At 35.3% G+C, this 20,830-nt stretch overlaps 2 protein-coding genes across 3 annotated transcripts; both read left to right on the top strand.

Moving 5' to 3' along the window:
- The first annotated feature begins 310 nt into the window (after positions 1–310).
- Positions 311–2,610, top strand: LOC108766599 (ARL14 effector protein). 2 transcript variants are annotated; one of them, XM_018515996.1, is made up of 4 exons: positions 311–478; positions 606–782; positions 1,781–2,043; positions 2,128–2,360. In XM_018515996.1, the coding sequence occupies exons 2-4, from the start codon at positions 702–704 to the stop codon at positions 2,213–2,215; spliced, it is 432 nt and encodes a 143-aa protein (XP_018371498.1). In that variant the 5' UTR covers positions 311–478; positions 606–701; the 3' UTR covers positions 2,216–2,360. The 2 variants fall into 2 exon arrangements, with proteins under 2 accessions (XP_018371498.1, XP_018371499.1); XM_018515997.1 differs by lacking the exon at positions 311–478 and adding an exon at positions 2,449–2,610 and having other exon boundaries at positions 489–782; positions 2,128–2,243.
- A 6,224-nt stretch (positions 2,611–8,834) lies between these two features.
- On the top strand, positions 8,835–20,591 carry LOC108766600 (GTP-binding protein Di-Ras2). The gene is made up of 3 exons (XM_018515998.1): positions 8,835–9,056; positions 17,691–17,909; positions 19,367–20,591. Exons 1-3 carry the CDS (start codon positions 8,919–8,921, stop codon positions 19,598–19,600), a joined length of 591 nt encoding a protein of 196 aa, XP_018371500.1. The 5' UTR covers positions 8,835–8,918; the 3' UTR covers positions 19,601–20,591.
- The last annotated feature ends 239 nt before the right edge of the window (positions 20,592–20,830 follow it).

Genomic DNA, 20,830 nt, shown 5'->3' with positions numbered 1-20,830 from the left:
TCTGTTCCTATTAGTATTTAACGATTGGTTGATTTTTGTCCCGCTGCCGCATGAACCACTCAAGGCTGCGTTCGGATTCCCACCCGGGTGCTCCTCGGGTGTCGTGTCATCCTTGTTTAACGTCCAGTAAACAACAAGGATGATATAACATCCGGGGAGCACCCAGGTGGGAATCCGAACGCAGTCCAATGTGACATCAGCCTTAAGCTAAAGCTAAGACTCCATGTATGCGGTGAGCTCCGGCAAATGCTGCGGTGACCAATCAGCAAGCCGTACTTGCGCCTGCGGAATTTCCGCAGTCGTTTTCCGCACAGTGTGATTTCACCCTAACTGGCCTGGCAGTAAAACCAAACCTATTTTTGATCGCATTGTGACATATTTCCTAACCTGAATATTCGTCGTCTTTAACGATTAATTCACGAGGCAGAGCAATATTTTTTTCCGCCAGGTTCTTTTGTTTCATCCAAAAACGCATCGAGTAAACTTAATTTCAATGATTTTTCTAAGCTCGTCTCCTTCATAACTATCAAATTATTTTACGAATGTCAAAGTATAAAATTTAGTTGTATTAACTTTAATAAGTCCAAGATTCTTCTCATTTTTAGCAAAAATCTCTCCAGAATTATTTATCTCAAGTAGGGATTTAAGGACAAATGCGACAAATATTTTTGAATTCTTCTTAGAAACTTTTATGTGTTTTTATGCAATCAATCGACAATCAAAGAATGGAGAGTTCCGGCGAAAGTTCATCGAGCAATCTAACGTCTGTGCGTGGCGAAAGAGTGAGCGCTTCATTTAATCTCACATCACTCGCGTGGTTTGTTTTACAACGTAATTACTCTTGTATGGGATATTTCTGACGTTCCAACCTGATAGATTTATTCTTTTTAACTAAACTTGTTGTATAGTTCATCTTTCTTTCTTTTATCTTCACATTGGAGAAAGAAATAAATGATGAATCATGCAAGATTCAGCTGAAAAGGACAGCTTACTGCGTAAGCTGCATTTGGTTTTGATGCTTATGTATTGTGAGCTTCATTCTACTTTTATCATTCATTACTTGCAGGGCTGTGTTCATATTCCCACCTAAGTGCTCCTCAGAATAACGGAAGAATTAATTGTTCACATAGAATTGAGTAGTCCATTGGCAAAAGTTATTATACATATGTACTCGTATATCTCCATTTGAAATTTTTTTGGCGGGAGCGAAGAAACTTGCATATAATTTTTTTATTCATGCTATTAATAAAATCTTTTTTTTCTAAAAGCTATGCAAAATTCATTGTTTTACAATGCATTGTTTAACAAAATGTGTATAATATGAAATGAAGAGTACAATTTATACTTATTAAAATATAAAAAATGCACTTACCTGTAGAAAGAACTTTAGCTTTTGGAGTAAAATATCTGTCATTTTTCTTAAATATAATTAAAATGGATATAACTATGTATATTTGCAACAGTAAAGATATGAGGGTTTAACTCCTTTCGTACTTTTCTTCCTACAACACACAGTAGGGATTTAACTTATTTTGCAATTAGATCTGTCTTACTCTTTTAATTGTATGGGATTTAACTATTTCAGGACATTTTAAAGAGTTCAATTTGTTACCAAGAAGAACCGAGGAATTCAGAGATACCAACCCAATACATAATTTTTTTTTATATTTTTATATATAGCTACTTATATATAGCTATTTTGCATATCGGTTACTCAACAATCGGTTAATCACTGAGAAAAAGGAAGATGATTAAAATCGTATTCATGCTCTGTTCACAGAAGAGTACTCGGGGCTCGAGACAGAGAGCCGTGGATAATTTGAGCAAAAAATTTTTGAGAAACTTCGATCCAGAGCACAGCGAACGAGAGAAGCGCAAGCTGTATCGTCGATTATACCAGAGCTACAGGAAGCACCTATACAACGATGAAGGCATTTTTATACGGACATCGGATGATCTCTGCGACTGTTTGAGCTTGAATTGTCCAGGATGCCATTCTCCGTGTTCCAAGTGTTCTTCTCCAAAATGTGCCCACGACTGCAGGTAATTTTATGAATTTTTCGGTATCTAGCAGAGCGTCTAACCTGTTTTATTGTAAAATAATTATTTGAGTTGTGACTTTATTAGGAATAATCGCAAATGGACCTACGACAGCATTCATTGTGAAGGGACCGGTCCTGTGATAAAAAATCCACTGATGAAAGAAACGAAGTGAGAATGTAAAAATACGCAAATGCATATCTGTAAGTATTTGTACATAAAAACCCTCAAGAATTAATGGATGTTTATTATTACTCTTGTATAAATTGTATTTACGTAATAAACAAAAGTGAATTTAATAAATTCTTAAAGTATTATTTGCAAACAAAAAGATATGTATTTTTGTACAGTTACTACACATTTTAGAATGAGTCTTCTTTGTACAACATGTGAATTATTTTCTTTAAGGATGTTGCTCGTGTATAAGTGTGTGTTGATAGGTTTAAGCCTAATATATTCTTAAGTCTCCCGAGTACTCAGTCAGCGACACAGAATCAGACGGCGGCCTGGTAAACCTATAGCCACACACAAAAGCACGAACCCATGTATAATACATGTGTTACAGCGCCTCACCACAATAAATAGCTGAACTTATAAGCGTGGAAAAATGACGAAATTTATGTTGCATGCCATTTCGTTATTATTTACTTAATTGTGAAAATGTGACTTATCTCGTACTTATCAAAGTCGTAATTATCGTTGAAAATTAAAGTTATCTTGGAATTTTATATGTAAAAGAGTATATTTTACTCGTTTCAACAGTTATCAGACCGTGTATTTCTGCCCGAATATAGGCTCACTTTATGTGCCTTTTACGACCATTTACTAACTGTCGAGGGAGGAAAGGACAGTTTTTATCGATTTTTACAATTGTTTTAAAGCGATCTCGTCATTTTGTTTCATCCAAATTGTCTTTATTTACAAATGGCATGCAATATAAATTAACGTGCATTTCTCACTTCTGACGTCACAATTCCAACATGGCCGCCGCGACAACTCGGGAGCCTCAAGAAAATTCTCTAGCTTAAAAAAAGAGAAGAAGAGGAGATTCATATAATTTTTCATATATTTTACCGTTTTTTTTACAAGTTTTGGTCATTGCTATTTTTTAAATAATAAATAATAAAAAATGTAAAGAAATAAAATTTTATTTTTTTACTTCAAAATGTTCTTTAAACACTCTCAAATTAAAAAAATAAAATTTCACCCCCATTCCCCATCCCTCTTTATTAATTTTGTTTACGATTAAATTACTTAAAATCCTCATAAGACTTCAGCTAGTTTAGAGAATTATTCAAAGAAAATGATATGGTCAAAAAAAATTCGAAAAAAATTAGGAATGTCTACATATTAATCATAAACTAAACTCTAAATTGAGAATAATGTTTTCATATTATGTGAGAAGACTAGAAAACTTTTAATCGAGCGACTGTTCCACATGTAGAATGGAGACCATCGTAACAACATATTAGTTTTGTCAAAATTCAAATCATTGAAATTGCAATCTGCTTGATCTATTCAGACATGCATGCGTAAAGAGAATTATTCAATTGTATTTTCAACGCAACCTTGTTATAGAGATACGATTGGATAATTTTCTCTATGTATATAGTTTAACAGCTACGCAAGTTTGTCTGGATAGATCTTAATTCGCACCCATATCAGGATGGACCTTCACGTCATTGCCGTCTCACACACGCACGCACGCACGCACACATATAAATGCGCGCGCGCTCTCACTCATTCACACATACACGAAAGCGCTATTGATTTTCCGCGTGATGCTTTGAGCGGGCGGTGCGCACACACCACGTACGCGGAGCGCGCGCACTTGCTTTTCGTCGGCGCGAGATCATTCAAGTTGACGTGATGTAGGAATTGTAGGAAAGGAAAGCACGAGAAGGGAAGAGAAGGGAAAGAGGAAGCGGGTGAAAAACAGGTCGTGTGGATCACGGGAAAATCGTGAGGCGCGATCTCGATGGATGAAAAAAAAAAGAAAGAGACACGACGACGTGTTTAAATAGTGCGGGTCGCACTCAAGAGTCGCGCGCTCGATCGCTGCTCGCCGCTTACGTGCGAGGGTAGCCGCGAGCGGCGAGCGGCGAGCGGGGCGGACTTCAGGGGGGTTGACGTTCGAACGGGTGGCCGCCGCGCAGCGCCTAGGCCGCCTAGCCTAGTTCGCCGCGTCGTCGCGTCGCTTCGCCGCGATTCCGTAACGGGCGTAACGTAACGTAAAGAAAGGAGAAAAGCGTCGTCCTGTCTAAGCGCGTGTTGGCGTCATTGGCGAACCCACGCACGTACCGTACGCACTCACGCACGCGTACGCAGCGCGAGTGACGCGATACGACGCTCCGGCGTGGGTTAAAGACTGCGGATTCGGAGCGACAGCCGCGAGGAGAATCATCGAGCGCGGCCGAGCGTGGCCCGTCTGCGGAACCGAAGAGAGAAGCCGCGAGCGAGAAGGTGTCCTCTGTCGCCCGACCGCAACGGCAGGTTTCCCCATCTTGTCGCACACATCTCCGACCGCCCTTCGCTCTTCGCCATCCGTCCGCGCCGTCCGCTAATGCCCTCGTCGAACGCGCCGAACATTGCCGCTTATCGTCGAGTCGTCGATACTAACGCGACCGACGACGGCCACGATCCCCGGGGTTCGTGCCGCCTCGCTGCGCTGGCTGGGTCCGTTTCTCCCGTGACCGCGCTTTTTTATCCTTCGCTCTTTTTTTTTTACTCTTTCCTATAACCATTTGAAAAAGTGCATTAAAGCTGGTTGAAACACACTGGTGAAGCTAGCGCGCGTTTATCGCCAGTACATACACGAGAAGGACGATTTACTCAAGTATCTCAAATTTATTAATTAGCTAAATATAGGTACAGATCTGAAAACAAATTTTATTTCACACCATCAAAATAATTATGTAGGACGTCACTCAAGCTAGAGTTGCTAGAATGTCTAAACTTTTTGCAACATTGCTCATTATCTATGTAATTATTTTCAGATCTGTATCTCTTATGTAGATAAATTTAGATACTTGAACCATTTTTTCCGTATACTTGGAAGATATCAAGCTGACATTATTCGTCGTCAGAAAATTGACGTTAAAGACGTCATTCTGATGTCAAAATGACTATGAATAACGTCACAACTTGCTACCTGGGATATTACTGTTCTCCGCGTACACGCGCGAGTTCTCCAATTTTCGGAGCTCGTCTCGCTCGCGGCGGTTTCCGCGAAATCCGAGAATCGTGGGGAGGATGAATCTCTCGACACGTCGCAAAATGTCGCGCGCTCCACGGCCGTCGATCAGGATTCAGAGCAATGGTCCGCGTGCAGACCGCGTCGACGCGGAGGTTCGACAATCGGCAATCGTTATATATATATAATGGAAGAAATGGCCCGCCCGGCGAAAGTGTGCGGTGAATATCCGACCAGCGAAACGCGATATCGTGTATTTATTACGTATAAACGATCGACGATGTCGTGGACTTGCGTGACTCGAACGATGACGAAAATTCTGTAGATGTGTGGAAACTGTGGAATCCGGCCGATCAGGATAGCTGTGATATGCATTCGGGGAAGGAAATAGAACGGCGACAACACAATTTCTCTCGAAAATGGCAGAGATACTCTTTTCTCCATTTCCATAATTCACGGTATTTCATCAGAAACGAGTGATTTGAGAATATAACGTCACGCCGCGCCGCGCCGTGACGATCGCGAATTGGATCAGTCATATATTTTTGGCGGCTTGATTGTTCCTGTAATTTCGGTGAATTCGTGTTCTGAATATTCCAATGTCGCACGAGAGCCATCCTTTTCATTTCCGCCGATGCAAATACGACAATTTGCGAGTAAAGTGATATTAAATACAATACTCGTGCACCCAGCGTCAAAATTGAAATTTGTCGAAATTGCGCAAAAAATCTGGAAAATTCTGGTTGTCTTGTTCGCAAAATTATTCCGATGTTGGAGAGAGTACGACTTTTTTTTTATTTAAACTGACAAAATTTGAATTTTCTTTTATTAACGTGCGTTATAATTTTAGCTATATGCCAGTTTGTTTTTTTTTATTACTATAATATTATATGTTCGTGTTTCACGTACATGGAAACATTACACTATTAAATCTATGGTGTCAAATTTAATTTAATTTAAGTAGCCACTTATCCTACTCAATATATCGTTTTTTTTTTTATTAAAACAGCTGATAAATTTGACACTATTACTAAAACAATGGATAAATTTGACACTATACATGCAGTGCTTTAGTAATAGTATCAGATTTATCCGTTGTTTTGGTATAAAAAACGATATATTGAATAGAAGCAGTATCGACTTAAATTAAATTAAAAATTTGACGCTATATAGGTTTAACAGTATATTAATCAGATAATGCTTTAGTTCTCTCATTCCTCTCTCGTTCTTCTTAACAATCCTGATATTTTTTATTAAACTTTCGAGAGAGAAAAAATTAGGTCAGCTTTTTCTTTTCTTCTCGTTGTTTAATCTTAAATATACCAACATAAGTGCTAAATTAAACACGCAGCTAAATGGATTTACTTTCGTTTCTCTGCAGATCTGTTTTTCTTAGTTTTAGGAAAAGTACACTTAAGGTGAAACAAATATTGTACATATATTCAGATTGAGCGGGGAAAGGGAAGGAAAAAGAGGACTTGCGAAGAGAGACATACATGTAGATGATACAAGTGGAAAGAATAGACTTTTCGCGGACGGTCGGTCGCACCGCACCGGCTAAAGACGACACCTGTCCGTCTTGACATGCACAATAATGTAAGCAGCAAGATTTATAAACAAAATACGCGAATCGATCATTCACATTCGAGAATTTCAAAATTGTAGGCTTACGTTCTCAAGAATTCTCAATTTTGATTAGTCAACTCTTTATGTTTTATCGTTTACATTTTTTTCGCGTGCCATTCTTGAAATAAAAAAAAAAAGGAGGAGAAATACATTTGTATTCTCGATAGTCGTCCGTACAAGTGAAGTATATAAAATCCAGCAATTAGATATAGGGAGAGACACGAACAGGAACAGACCCGCATATGGCTGCGCGAAGGGGCAGGAGGGACACGGGGTGCTTACGGTCGGATGCGGTTTCGTGGGTGTCGTCATCGGAGGGGTATACGTCACGAGATATGCGCGGAAGAACGGAATAGATGTAACCTTTCGTGGGTTCAGATTATTCACCGCGTGGGCGAAGCGCGGAGCGGAGGCCGTGGCGTGCGCGTTTATACATGGGGTGTTCCGTTACCACCGGATATACTCTTTCGCCACGCGGATGTCTTGCCTCGACTTGGAGGCGATTCTTCCTTCAAGAAAGACTATTGAGACGCTCGTCATTAATTCTATGCTGAAATTCGAAAAAAGAAAAATGAACGATAACATTGCCGTCATCCAGTTAGTCTCTGGATTTTATTTTCTAAAAGCTTAATTTGAAAATCAGAACACGCGATATAAAATTGGAAGACCAATTAATATTCTCCCTTAATATTCGAATAACCATTCGCAAAACCAGACCGCCGATCGATATTTTCCGTCAGGGAGAAGAATCGTTTCCCAGGTCGGGAGATTAGAAAAAATCTTTGTTCTCTTTCTGTAGCTGAGCTACACAGAAAGAATGGTTTTACCTAAGCATCTAAAAATTTAGCTAGATACAGGTCTGAAAATAATTTTGTTGAATTATTAAAATAATTATGTAAAATGTACGTTTAAGCTGGTTGCTAGAATGTCAAAATTTTCTGGGGTCTTACTCTCTTTATGCTTGAATTTCTTACATTAATTATTTTGATGGTCTAATAAAATTATATTTTCAAATTTGTATCTACCTAAATTTTGAATACTTCCGCAAAATCGTTTTTCCTGTGTACTGTACATTTGTACTTGAAATAAAATATATACATATATACAGGGCTGTGCAAAGAGGAGGTGCACTGTACGAAGGCCTCTAATGCTAATTAAGGAGTCCCGGAGTTTTACTTAAATTATCTATTTTATATCTATTGTTTCTTTTTAAGTTAATCACTTTATTAGTTCATAACTATATATTAGTTATTAATAATTTTATTAATTATTCAATTTAATTTGCATATGCAAATGATATTCATTTATGTTTCATTTATACTCTTCATAAAAGCAAATAATAATTTAAATCTAATGAAATTTTTATATGAAAAATTTAGAATATGAAATTATACATATATCGATGATGCAATTTTTTACCTAATCAAATAGCTATATATTTAACTTTCTATGACAGGAATATACAATTAGTGGCTCGTGATCCGACATAATTTTATTTATACTGTTTTGTTATATTTTCTAAACCTTTCAAAGAGCTTTGTTAATACAAAATTTATGAACAGGGTCATCTTTACTTTTGCACTAGGGTCTCAAAAACTTTTTGCACGGCTTTGTATGAAAACAAGGCAGAAAGTTTTAGTATAATATCCAGTGTAGCGACAAAGAATAGACCTTAGGGTTTTTAAAGAGCTTTGTTAATACAAAATTTATGAACAGGGTCATCTTTACTTTTGCACTAGGATCTCAAAAACTTTTTGCACGGCTTTGTATGAAAACAAGGAAGAAAGTTTTAGTATAATATCCAGTGTAGCGACAAAGAATAGACCTTAGGACACGTGGTTTCGGAACACCCGGTATAACTTGTGTGTCATCCGGCAGGTCAGGTGGTGTGATCGGGAGTTTGAGGAGGGTGATCGTCTCGTATACACGCACGCACGCACGCACACGCACGCTCACTCCCCTTCTTTCTCTCATTTTGTCTCATCCCCTGCATCGTCCTCTCTCTCTACGCGGACCCCGAGTGCCGGGGGTTTACGTCGCCGGGACGGCAGATGTCAGGATGCCGGAGCAGAGTAACGACTATCGTGTGGTCGTATTCGGGGCGGGCGGCGTTGGCAAGAGTTCCCTCGTGCTGCGCTTCGTGAAGGGGTCCTTCCGCGAGTCCTACATTCCGACCATCGAGGACACCTACAGACAGGTAAGCGAGCGGTACGCGCCAATCCTCTCAAATGTGCGATTCCACGACCTTATTTTTTTTTTATCGAAAAAATGGACGGCGTACTCATGGTTGCTTAGAGACCAACCGCACGTTCTTCTCAATCCGAACACGTGTGTTATTAGGTACCTAATTGATTTCCTTATTTGACCAGAGATAACGATCGCACGTGCGCTCGTCAATGGAAAAAAGAGAGAGAGTTTACTGAAACTTAGCTGATTCTCTCTCAGTCTCTCTCTTTTTTATGCACTTAGAGAAATAGACGTGATGATGATAATTACGTTTTATATGTAGAATTAATCTACACACACGCGCGCACACACACAATTAAAGAAACAATTTTATAATTATAATAACTGTAAAATAATTATTTTTAATTATGTAGGAGAGACTGGAACACCCCAGTTATATAATTGGTGCTTTCCAGCAAACGACACAGTGTGATACAGTGATCATGTCATCTTCGTTTAACATTAGCAAATAACAAGGATATAATGATTCATTGTGTTACACTGTGTCATCTGTGTCTGGAAAGCAGCCAATAACATAAATCATCACATAGTACCATGAAGCATCAAGTGTTTAGGGTAATTTTTAAATTGATACAACTGGTACATGAGACTGTTGCTCATTACTAACTTTGTTACTTTGTTGCCCATATAGATGGCAGTATTCAAACTCCGTTGTCTCATGTTGTTAATAGTTTTCGTGGTATGAAAGTAACTTTTTAATCATTTAAAAATGGTTTAATATTGTTGTAAAGATATACATATTGAATATGGGATGCAAGTTTCTACATATCTTTTCTCATCTTGCTATACACAAATATAATTGTCAATTATTTATTTTTTAGTCATTTTTCACCGTTTTTTTTATTAAGTGTAATCGAGGCACCATGAGTCATACATTAAATATTTATGAAACGTGACAATACAAAATAGTGCTAGAAGGACAATATGCGCTAGAAAGACAACTTATAAATTAAGCAATTAATTTTATTTTATTTTACTTTTATAAGTTTTATATTTTATGTATATCAATAGCTATTTCTCATAGTTTTATTTATGGATTTTTTGTTCTATTATAGTTATTAATTGTACTTATGTTTATTATTACAAAAGTTTACATTCAGTAACTATATGCTAAACATGTATAAATTAATTGAAATTTCTTTTTAACTTTTGTGTCATAATTATTTTTTTAATAAACATACATTTATGCACGTACAGTCCCAAGTATGAGAGAGACATCTTGGATCATTTCTTTAAAAATGTGTTTTTATTTCTTTCTCAAAAATTAATCAATATTTATTAAATACATATATTCAATCAATTTTAAAGTATTTATAATTCTCTAATTCTTTATAAATATAACTGAGATAACAAATCTTATATTTAAAAATATTTTTAAGAGTTTTTGTAACTTCTAATGTGTGCTCTCAGGTTTCCTTAACATTAATTTATTCAAATATGTGTGTATGTGTGTACATTAACTCTACACATAAAACTTATACAGACATTATGTGCAAAAGTATTAGGCACTTACAATTTTCTCGCATTTTATGAAAAGTTAAATATCTCGGCGAAAAGAAATCTCACAAAAGTTTTTTTCGATCACATATTTTAAAGCGTAAAGATAGGACTTTAAATCTGCGTTTGAATCTTTTGTCTACGATATTTTGTTCTCCTAAGTTACATAAAATCGAAAAATAACATTTTTGAAATATTTTTGTCTTATTTTAAAGCGCTACAGTTCAATAAAACATTAACAAACAAAATTTAATATGAAAGTAGGCTTTCTAAGCTTTAAAATGCTTTTTAAAAAAAAATTTTTGCGATAAATTTTCGCAAAGATATTGTATTTTTTATTATGTGAAATTTCATTGTGTAAAAACTTCCTTTTTCTAAAATGATTTTTAATTCCGAAATTAAAAAAATATACGGAAAAAAAACAAAAGAGGAAAAATGTTATAATGTTCTTGATTCGTATAAATTTTTTCAAATTTTTTTAAAAACTTTATTCGATTATCAATTTTAAAAAAGTTTGTACACAATAAAATTTCACATAATAAAAAATACGATATTTTTGTGAAAAATTATCGTACAAAGTTTTTTCAAAAAGCATTTTAGAGCTTAGGAAGCCTACTTTAAGATACTTTCATATTAAATTTTGTTTGCTGATATTTTATTGAACTCTTGCGCTTTAAAGTAAGACAAAAATATTGCAAAGATATTATTTTTCAATTTTATATAACTTAGGAACAAAATATCGTAGACAAAAGATTCGAATGCAGATTTAAAGCCTTATCTTTATGCTTTAAAATGCATGTTCAAAAATCTCTGAAATTTCTTTTTGCCGAGAAATTTAATTTTTCGTAAAATGCGAGAAAATTGTGACTAATATTTTTGCACATATCTGTACATGTATCACCTTTACAAAAATGTTGTCAGTACGTTTTTCTCTGAAAATGAGACAAAGAACTAATTAGATGAACTAATCGATTCAACCGAAATAATCCCGTGTTTTTTGCTTTGAATTTCTATGAGAGAATTAATTTTTTTGTCTGTATAAAATGTATAGAAACAATACACAGATAAGCGAAGAGAAAATTATATTCAAGGATCTTCGCCTAATAATTTATTAACATTTATGGAAATAAAATCACGCTCGCAGGATTATCGTGCGTTCGTAGTTGACTCTAGTTAACATGAAACAGCAGCAACATGACACGTTCGATACCGTGCTGTCCGCTTATCGATTTCGACTCACGGAAAAATTAGAAGCGCCTTCGCTCGCGCACGTGTACAGCACGAAATTGACAGATCAGATTCCTATGTCGTTAATTATAGATCGTGCAAAAACGGACTTTATGCATTTGGCACGTCGGATGCGTCACGTAGATAGCAATTTCCGCAAGAGTCGAGATTTAGCGATTAATCGGACGTCCCCGTGTCTCCGCGCGCGTCCATCAGGATCCATCGTGATATAACTCTCGCCATTTACAAATTCAATATTCCCGCACTGTGCATCCGCTCGATAATATGGAAGTGACATATGCGCGAGCAAAAACATTAAATTTGCAAGCGAATCGCCGCGCCGCTGCAACATCGAAAATATCTGGCTGCGTGTGTTGATAAGCCGACAGCAGAATTACAAGTAGTATTAATAATACACCATCATGAGCCAATGCGGATATTAGTGTGCAAAAATTAAATACAAAATTTATTTATATACGGTATGGGTATATAAATGTGTAAACGTTTCAACAACTTCTTATAGCCAAACGTGCGCAAACAAGAAAATGTTACAATTAATATTCGTATTCGCAAACTATTATGTTAAGATTGTCGTCCAAAGATATATACATATTTCTTGCAGTATTGATGTTGGACCCTTAATATTGAGATAGATCAAATATAAATTATAGTTACAGCTAACTGAAAGACGAATGAAATCTTTTTATATACTCACAGATATAAACAGACAAACAAATCATCAATACATGATTAAACAATTAAAATCTTACAATTTAACCTCAGTCCAATAAAGTGTTTGCCAGGTCTCAACAAAGTATAAAAAATAGTCGAATTAAATTGTAAAGTGACAATTCTTAGATCAAGCCAAGATAATGTGACTTATCGTCACGAAGAGTAAAACGTAATCTGTAGCGATCTCAGAAAGTAGTGATTAAGCTTTTCAATCTTATCGTTATTTATATTCATATTTATATTTATATATTTTTATTATGCTACATAAAATATTTGTTACACTTTTATAATTGTATTACATTAGTAAATTAATTCTTGATGATAAACAATCACCAGCACTTTCGTTTCACTCTTCGTGACGATAAGCCGCAATATCTGGCTTGATCTAAGAATTTTCATTACAATTTAATTCGACTATTTTTTACACTTTGCCGAGACCTGGCTGGCACTTTACTGGACTGAGATTAAATTGTAAGATTTTAATTATCAGTCGCATGTTGATGATTTGTTTGTCTGCTTATATTATTTAAAGGATTTCATTCGTTTTTCAGTTAGCTGTAACTATAATTTATATAAACATAACTAACTAAATCAAGGCTAAGTCAAACGCAGGTGATCAAGCGCAAGATCTTGAAATAATGAAATTTACGTATATTTTGTCAATAAACGTGTCTTCTTTATTTTGAACGTTTCAACTTACTTTGGAGTCCCCTTCAGCAAAATAACAATATAAGAAAACGCTCGCATATCCAAAAAAGTTGTGTCACTCACAAATTGCCAGAGATGAATTAGTGATGTAAAATCTGGCGATGCAAGAAAATTGATTACTATAGAAAGAAGTAAAACATTGAGAAGAAAATAAACAATTTTTATTTTTTGCTGTTTTTCTGTAAAGTTTATAATACTTGAGTAACAAAATTATTGAAAACCATTATTCGGCGATATTTAATATAATTAATATCTTGTCAACTATTGCGAAAATTGCAAAATGGTAGAGAACTTTTCGACTTGATTTTTCACGAAATTTCATTGATGTAATAATATTGTCTTCGAATTTCGGGACACCGTGTATATAAATAAATTTTGTATTTAATTTTTTCGCACTAATATCTGCCTTGGCTCATCTTTTTTATTAAATTTTTATTGAAACTCTGAGCCTTAATTCGCTTACTTTATGTTTAATAATACTGCATGCTAATCAGGAAAATACATGCCAGAGATATACATCGTAACTATTATATTTTGCGTTTCGCGCGTCGCAAAAGGATCAAGCGTCGCGTACATGCCAAGTTAATGTATACTACATTACATTACGTTACGGCACGTGGTCAAGAAGAATGACAGAACGTATAAATCGTCAGTTTTATTGTAACGCGCTTGCCGTTTTATGAGAAACCAAGATCTCCGCGCGATTCTCACCCTCATCCGCGTAAATTACATATTATTGTTGTACTTCGATCTTCAACTATGCCCGTTTCTACCAATGAAGATTTATTTTAGTCTTGGTTTATCTTTTTATCTTTTTCTATATATTTTTACCAAGAAAAAAAGGCACTATATAAAGCGTCCATCTCCGATTTTAATGAGCTTTTAACTCAGTTCTTTCTACTGTTCTATTTATAGAACACCTTTCCAATTTTTTTTCTCCTCATATGTATACCTCATATTTTTCCAAAATAGAGACCCTCTTTATCTTTTTTGGTCGATATTCATAATTGATTTTTATATTTAGGATCATCTTAAGTATAATTTTAAGATGTCATAAGCCAATCACATAGAGCCATATTAGCATTTTAAGATATTACTTAATTAAGATGATGTTCTTGAAATAAAAACGGATTATGAAAACCGGCCTTAGATATTCTTAGGTTGAAAGATTGAATTTTTAGACAATAAATAACAAGAAGGGGCTACAAGTCAGATTTTTATGTATTTAAAATTTTTAAAACACGTTTCGACCTTATTATTAGATCATCCTCAGTGTAAAGAAATTAAACTCAAATTTGACAAAATTAATAAAATGTTATGTTAAATACAAATTATACAATTTATAGTTACGCAAAAAGTTGGTAGTATTTCTTCATATTTATCTTCCGCAACAATGCAATACTTTTCGTTCTGGTAATATTATCGGTTATATTCTTCCATTATAACAGTCGTAATAAGTCCATAATGATAAAATATTGAACATGATGAGTCATTAAATAAAAATATACTAGCACACATTCTGTTATCAAATTAATAGAATAGATTATAAAAATTAAAATAACAATGAATAAATGATCGTTATATTCAAAATTATTGGTATATACAATCCTTATTTTAATAGACAACTATATTAAAGTGTGTATTAATAAATAAAATTATTGTACATATACCTCAACTGCGATTGATAAACCAGGATATAATTAGTAATTGAAACAATGAGTCAATTTAATTCGTAAGAAGCAAATTGAGAATTTTTCTGACGAGGATACATATAATAGATAAAGATCCTACAATTAAGTTAACTACTGAATTACGTTCTTTATTAGTGAAATGGAAAAAGAGTGGCTTTTTTTTATTGATGATTCCACATATAGGAAATTACTTACGACGGATGGCAATTTGTCTAGAGCATATGGTTTAACTAAAATCCATAAGTCTGGTTATCCTCTAAGAGTAATTGTATCTTCAATTGATAGTCTTTTATACTTTCTATCCTTATTCTTACATAACATTATTGTCAATAGTATACCGGAAGCACCTAGTTACATAAAAAATGGCTTCCATTTAATCGAAAAATTAAATGGAACCTATTTTGATTCTAATTACATTTTAATATCGCTTGATGTAGTGTCCTTGTTCACTAACGTTCCGATAGAACTGCCATTAAATAGTGTTAAAAAAAGATGGGATTATATTTAAAAAAAAATAAAAATTCTATTAGAAGAATTTTTAGCCTCCATCCGTCTAGTTTTTGACTCTACATATTTTTCATTCAATAATAAAATCTCTAAACAAGTTTTCGGTGCCCCGATGGGTTTACCATTGTCGCCAATTGTTGCAGATATAGAAAAAAATTATTACTGTGCTTAAAACCAATTTTTATTTAAAAAATTAAATGTCTAACTTAGAACGGTGTTTAAATTAGAAAATTTAAGGGTAAGCACGGTATTTATATCCCGGTATATTTATATACGCGATATTTATGACTGTGTAATTATTTTGTGTCACATATATTTACATATAATACTATTTCTGTCATATTTACATAAATTACTGTCGAGACATGAGAAAATACAGTATTGTATGTAAATATATGACAAAAAAATCACACAATCATAAATATCGCGCATATAAATATACCGTGATATAAATATCGCTTATCCTTAAATTTTTTAATTTGAACACCATTTTAATCATCTATTGCTTTACTTTTCCATTTTAAACACTGGAAATTTGACACTTTCATCGTGTATCAGAATGTAGTTTTAAAGATAGGTGTATACCCTAATAGCACAGAGACGTTTGTAGACGTCCTGTCAGCTAAAGGGGACGTCCATAAGACGTCCTTGGACTATGAAATGAGCGCCTCATTATGTCCTACATAAGTACATTTACTGGACGTCCAAATCTAAAGTCCTAAATACGTGCATTCGTAATCCTCGGAACAATTTTATCATTTCACATACAGGTATAGGCCTCCAAGAGATGTCCTAAAGACATCCTAAGGATAATCGCAGGATATCTCTCGGATAAAGTGTGCTGAATTTACAAGATTGGAATATTTTACAAAATAGATCGATAAAGGAGCAAAAGTCTCCGCAACGTAACAATGCAATTATATATTAAATCATTTTACATGTATACATCGATAGACGTTTCGACCATATATCTGGTTATTTTCAGTTAAAACTCTGCCAGAATCTTATTTATCAATTTTTGCTAATCTTCGGTTGGCAGCAGTCTATCGTAAAAAATTATTTTCTATGTCTTATATTTTCAATGATATTCGCTTTAAACGAAATTAACCGATTTTTGTCAAAGGAATGTTTCTTCAAATAATGTTTAAAAATGCGCCTGAGCGTGCATAAAAGAATATGCGGTGTAATTAAAAAATACTAGAAAATTTGCGGATTATCGCCGTGTTTTTATCCATTGTTAATGCCGACGTTTCGTGAATCTTGCCGTTCACTTCCTCAGGGCGAGGAGCGCGCACTATACTAATATAGTATCAGCGTGCTCCTCGTCCTGATGAAATGAACAGCAAGGTTCATGAAACGTTGGTATTAGCAATGGATAAAAACACGGCGATAACCCGCAAACCTGGTATCTTTGAAGATAATACCCATGAAAGCCTAAAAAGCGTCACGCAATTGTGTAATTCTTTATTTTTAAGGTCTAGACAACGTATTAAAAGCTCATCAAAATCGGAGGAAAACACTTTGTGTATTTTCTTGTAAAAATTAAAGAAAAATAAAGAGTACATTAAAATGAGATTAACTCTTCTGTCGATGCATAATTTTTCACATTTTTAAAATTTTTTTCACTACTATGTTTCATGCTAAAATATAAACGTGAAAACGAAATAAAATCTATGCAAAACTATTCGAAGGATGAAGTTTTTTGAAATGTCATAACGAAATTCGCGCATAAAAATATAAAACTTTTTATTGCTAAAAATTGGATATAGATATTCATACATTAACAGAAGTGTTAAAGTTAATCTACACTAATAAAAATGGGCATTATTTGTACAAATGTAAGTTAAAGCAACGTAGTAACATGACATATTTCGATTATATCGGTAATTTATACGCCACCGTGTATGAATACCACGACACCCACATATGTCCGTAAGATTTTAACAGAAATGCACGTTTGTGTGTGTATATATTTATACGTAAAAAAAACACAATGACGATGCTGGTGGGACTCTCGCTGTGTGCGCGACGAGAAGTGTCACCAATGGAGTCGCACAGGCGGTTCCGATTGTTAGCTCAACTCAATCCCGCCTGCTTTGACTCGACCCGGTGCACGATCCCGAGTCGAGTCAAATCGGGAACCATGACCTCGAGTCGAGCCGATCGGATCGAAGCCCAAAGCCTTGCGACCAAAGTCAACGGATTGCATTACGGTATTTCAGGTGATAAGTTGCGATAAAAACATATGCACACTTCAAATTACGGATACAACGGGGTCCCATCAGTTTCCCGCTATGCAGCGACTCTCCATAAGCAAAGGTCACGCCTTCATCTTGGTGTACTCGGTGTGCTCACGGCAAAGTCTCGAGGAGCTACGACCGATCTGGGCCGTGATAAGGGAACTCAAGGGCCAAGATATCTCGCAGATACCTATTATGTTGGTAAGGACTCGTCGCAATCCTCTCCATTTGTTTCAGTTTTTCCCCGATGCCGAACGAACGAACGAATTCTGCGCTTCTCGTTTAATAAATACGTCGTCTAGTTTATCTCACATGACTTTGCAACTTTCCGCAACTTGAATAATCATAAAAAAATGTTACGTGCGATATTGTTTCGCGCGCATGTCGTCAACTTGATAAAAGATGTTCGTCGAGATAACAGAAGTTTAAATGATACAAATTATCGCGATGCACAGCCTGATCCACCAGGTCCTAGGGTGTGGCGAACGAAACACTTGCTTGTAAAATATTTAAAGGGGCGCAAAAATGATAACGTAAATTTCTATATAATTTTAATTAATTTGCTGCTAACAGTGCTAACGATGACAGTAAAATTACCCGCCATTGAGCGCTCGCTGTGTATTAAATAAAAGTCAAGATAATTTTATTAAAACACAAAAAGTATTACTTTAAATGAAAAAATTTTCTATAATAAATTTTTACAAGAATTATTATTATTTATATATAAATGTAAAATGTATTATACATATATATTCTCATTGACTTTTATTAATTATGTTTTGTTTGTAACATACGTGTGCATGTAATCTGTATATTTGTGATGTATTATATATACATCTGTATACATATACATTACAAATACATATATATGTGATTATCTTATTAAATTAATATTAATATATTAACCTTCCGTCGGTCAAGTTGGACTTTGAAGGCGCAATAGATATTTTGATTATCGTGAATTCTGATAGATAAATTTAAATGTATAAAAATAATTAAAATATAATTCGACTTCTCTGATAAAAAAATTTGTTAAAGTTTTTACAAGTAGGTAAGAATTTTGTTCGATTTTTATACAATCCAGAACAATATAAAAAGTTGCATTAAAGATCAAAGACGCAGATTGCTGACAAAAGGTGCAAAATTCCACATAGTTGACGGAGAGTTGAATATCATTAATTAAAATATTATATTTTATTATATTTTACATGCCGTAAAAGAATTTTTTTTGTTATTGAGGGGCGCAGTTTTTTTCTCTTGCGTCAAAATGTTTATATAATCCCGGCTCATTCGCAATGTGTTTACATTAAATTTCTGTGCAGTCATTCAGTGTCGATATTTTGAAAAAAATTCCATCTATCGATGGCATACCAGTGTTTTGAATTCAAGATTAAAAAAGACAATAGCTTTAAAAATTTGCCATCATTTAACAATGAATTTTCGGATAACGTGGAAAGGAATTTGAAGAAACCATTAACGTTGCAAATCTGTGAATTTCTTTGTTCTCGAAATTCGATTGACTTGCGATATGTAATTTGGTTTCCTCCAAAGAGGGAATTTCTATTCCTGCATGAAGCCCTCCTACTCTTGAGTTGTTTCTTTGTCGGTGTTGTTTTTCTTGCGCAACTGAACGGTTCCATCATTGATTCATCGTCCAGGTCGGGAATAAGTGCGATGAGAGTCCATCGGTGCGTGAGGTGTCGATGAGCGAGGGCGCGGCTGAAGCGGCCAACTGGGGCTGTGGCTTTCTGGAGACCTCGGCCAAGACGAATCACAACGTGGACGCCCTGTTTCGAGACTTGCTCACCCTCGAGAAGAACCGCTCGGTCTCGTTACAGCCGGTGCAGAGCAACAACGCGATAAGACTTAAGGAGAAATGTGCCGTTATGTAAAAATCCACGCTCCGATCCGCATCGCGTACTCGTATATATCCGACGAGGACGAGGACGAGGACGACGACGATAGGGTATACTTGCGATCGCGGCGCGGCGAGGCCCTCCGGGAAAAAAAAATAGCTGGCATCGGATCCGTCATCCTTCGAGACGGGGCCTCGCCGCTATCCGCCGCTGATATTCCAAAGCCGGTTTCGCCAACGACGGACGACTTGTTCGCGACTTGTATCCCTGATGGCGGCTTCCGCACGTCTTCATCTCATCAAAAGGTTTACGGCGCGTCATACCTACTTGTTATGTTCGTACGAACGCGCGGGCCTAGAGAATATCTTTGCGAAACTTCGAATTTTAAAAATAACTTTTAAGGATCCTAAGAGAAAGTTTTTAGAATTTTCAATTCCGAGAACGTTTCTGGGCCTTGATGGGTCAATTAAGGGTGCGACCTGAGGAAGACAGGAGGCACTTTTAGTCGACGAACGCGAAAGAATTAACTCGAATTCATGTGTGCGTTGCTCGTCGATGGTGAAGCCTTTTTATTTTTAAGTTACGATACTTTACGCAATTAGACCGCTCTCGACCGTGTATGATTTCTCCGCGCTCGATGATATGAAAAATTATTCGAGTTCCCGTTTCTTGTTTTTGACTCCGTCATGGAATCGTCCACGGTAATCTCGATCTGCGACGAGAGTTGGCAAAAGCAACGATACCAATTTTATCATCAAGAACAGTAGCGCGTTTCGCCGCTACGGTAAGTCTGGCATTAATTGTAACGATAGCTACGTTCAGCAGAAAAAGCAGCTTTGCGACTGTTGTAAGTTTCCTTAATATTATGATTGGTTTATATATTTAGATTCAGTGAGAAACTAAAGGCAAGAACCAATTATATTAAAGAAGCTTATAACAGTTCCAAAGTTACTTTTTCTAGATATTGAACATAGCCAAGCTCACAAAACACATTGCAAACTACTGATCGTTACTGATGTTTTCATTTCAAGACAAAAATTACTTTTTATAGGAAAGGTTTATTCCACGTTATTGTAAAAAAATCTGGTTACTGGACATACTTTTTTAAAAATTTTTCTACAAATATTACACACATACCTATTTCTTATTTCAATAGTAATGATATAAATAAATAATAATAGTGGTAACGATATAAAAGTCGTAATTATCGCGAATATTGCAATCGCTTCTTATTTTAATTAGTTTTCCATCTAATAATAACGACGT

Source organism: Trachymyrmex cornetzi, unplaced genomic scaffold (genome assembly GCF_001594075.2).
Source record: "Trachymyrmex cornetzi isolate Tcor2-1 unplaced genomic scaffold, Tcor1.1 scaffold607, whole genome shotgun sequence".
NCBI classification, from domain to species: Eukaryota; Metazoa; Arthropoda; class Insecta; order Hymenoptera; family Formicidae; genus Trachymyrmex; species Trachymyrmex cornetzi.
This window is presented reverse-complemented; position numbering and strand designations above follow the sequence as displayed.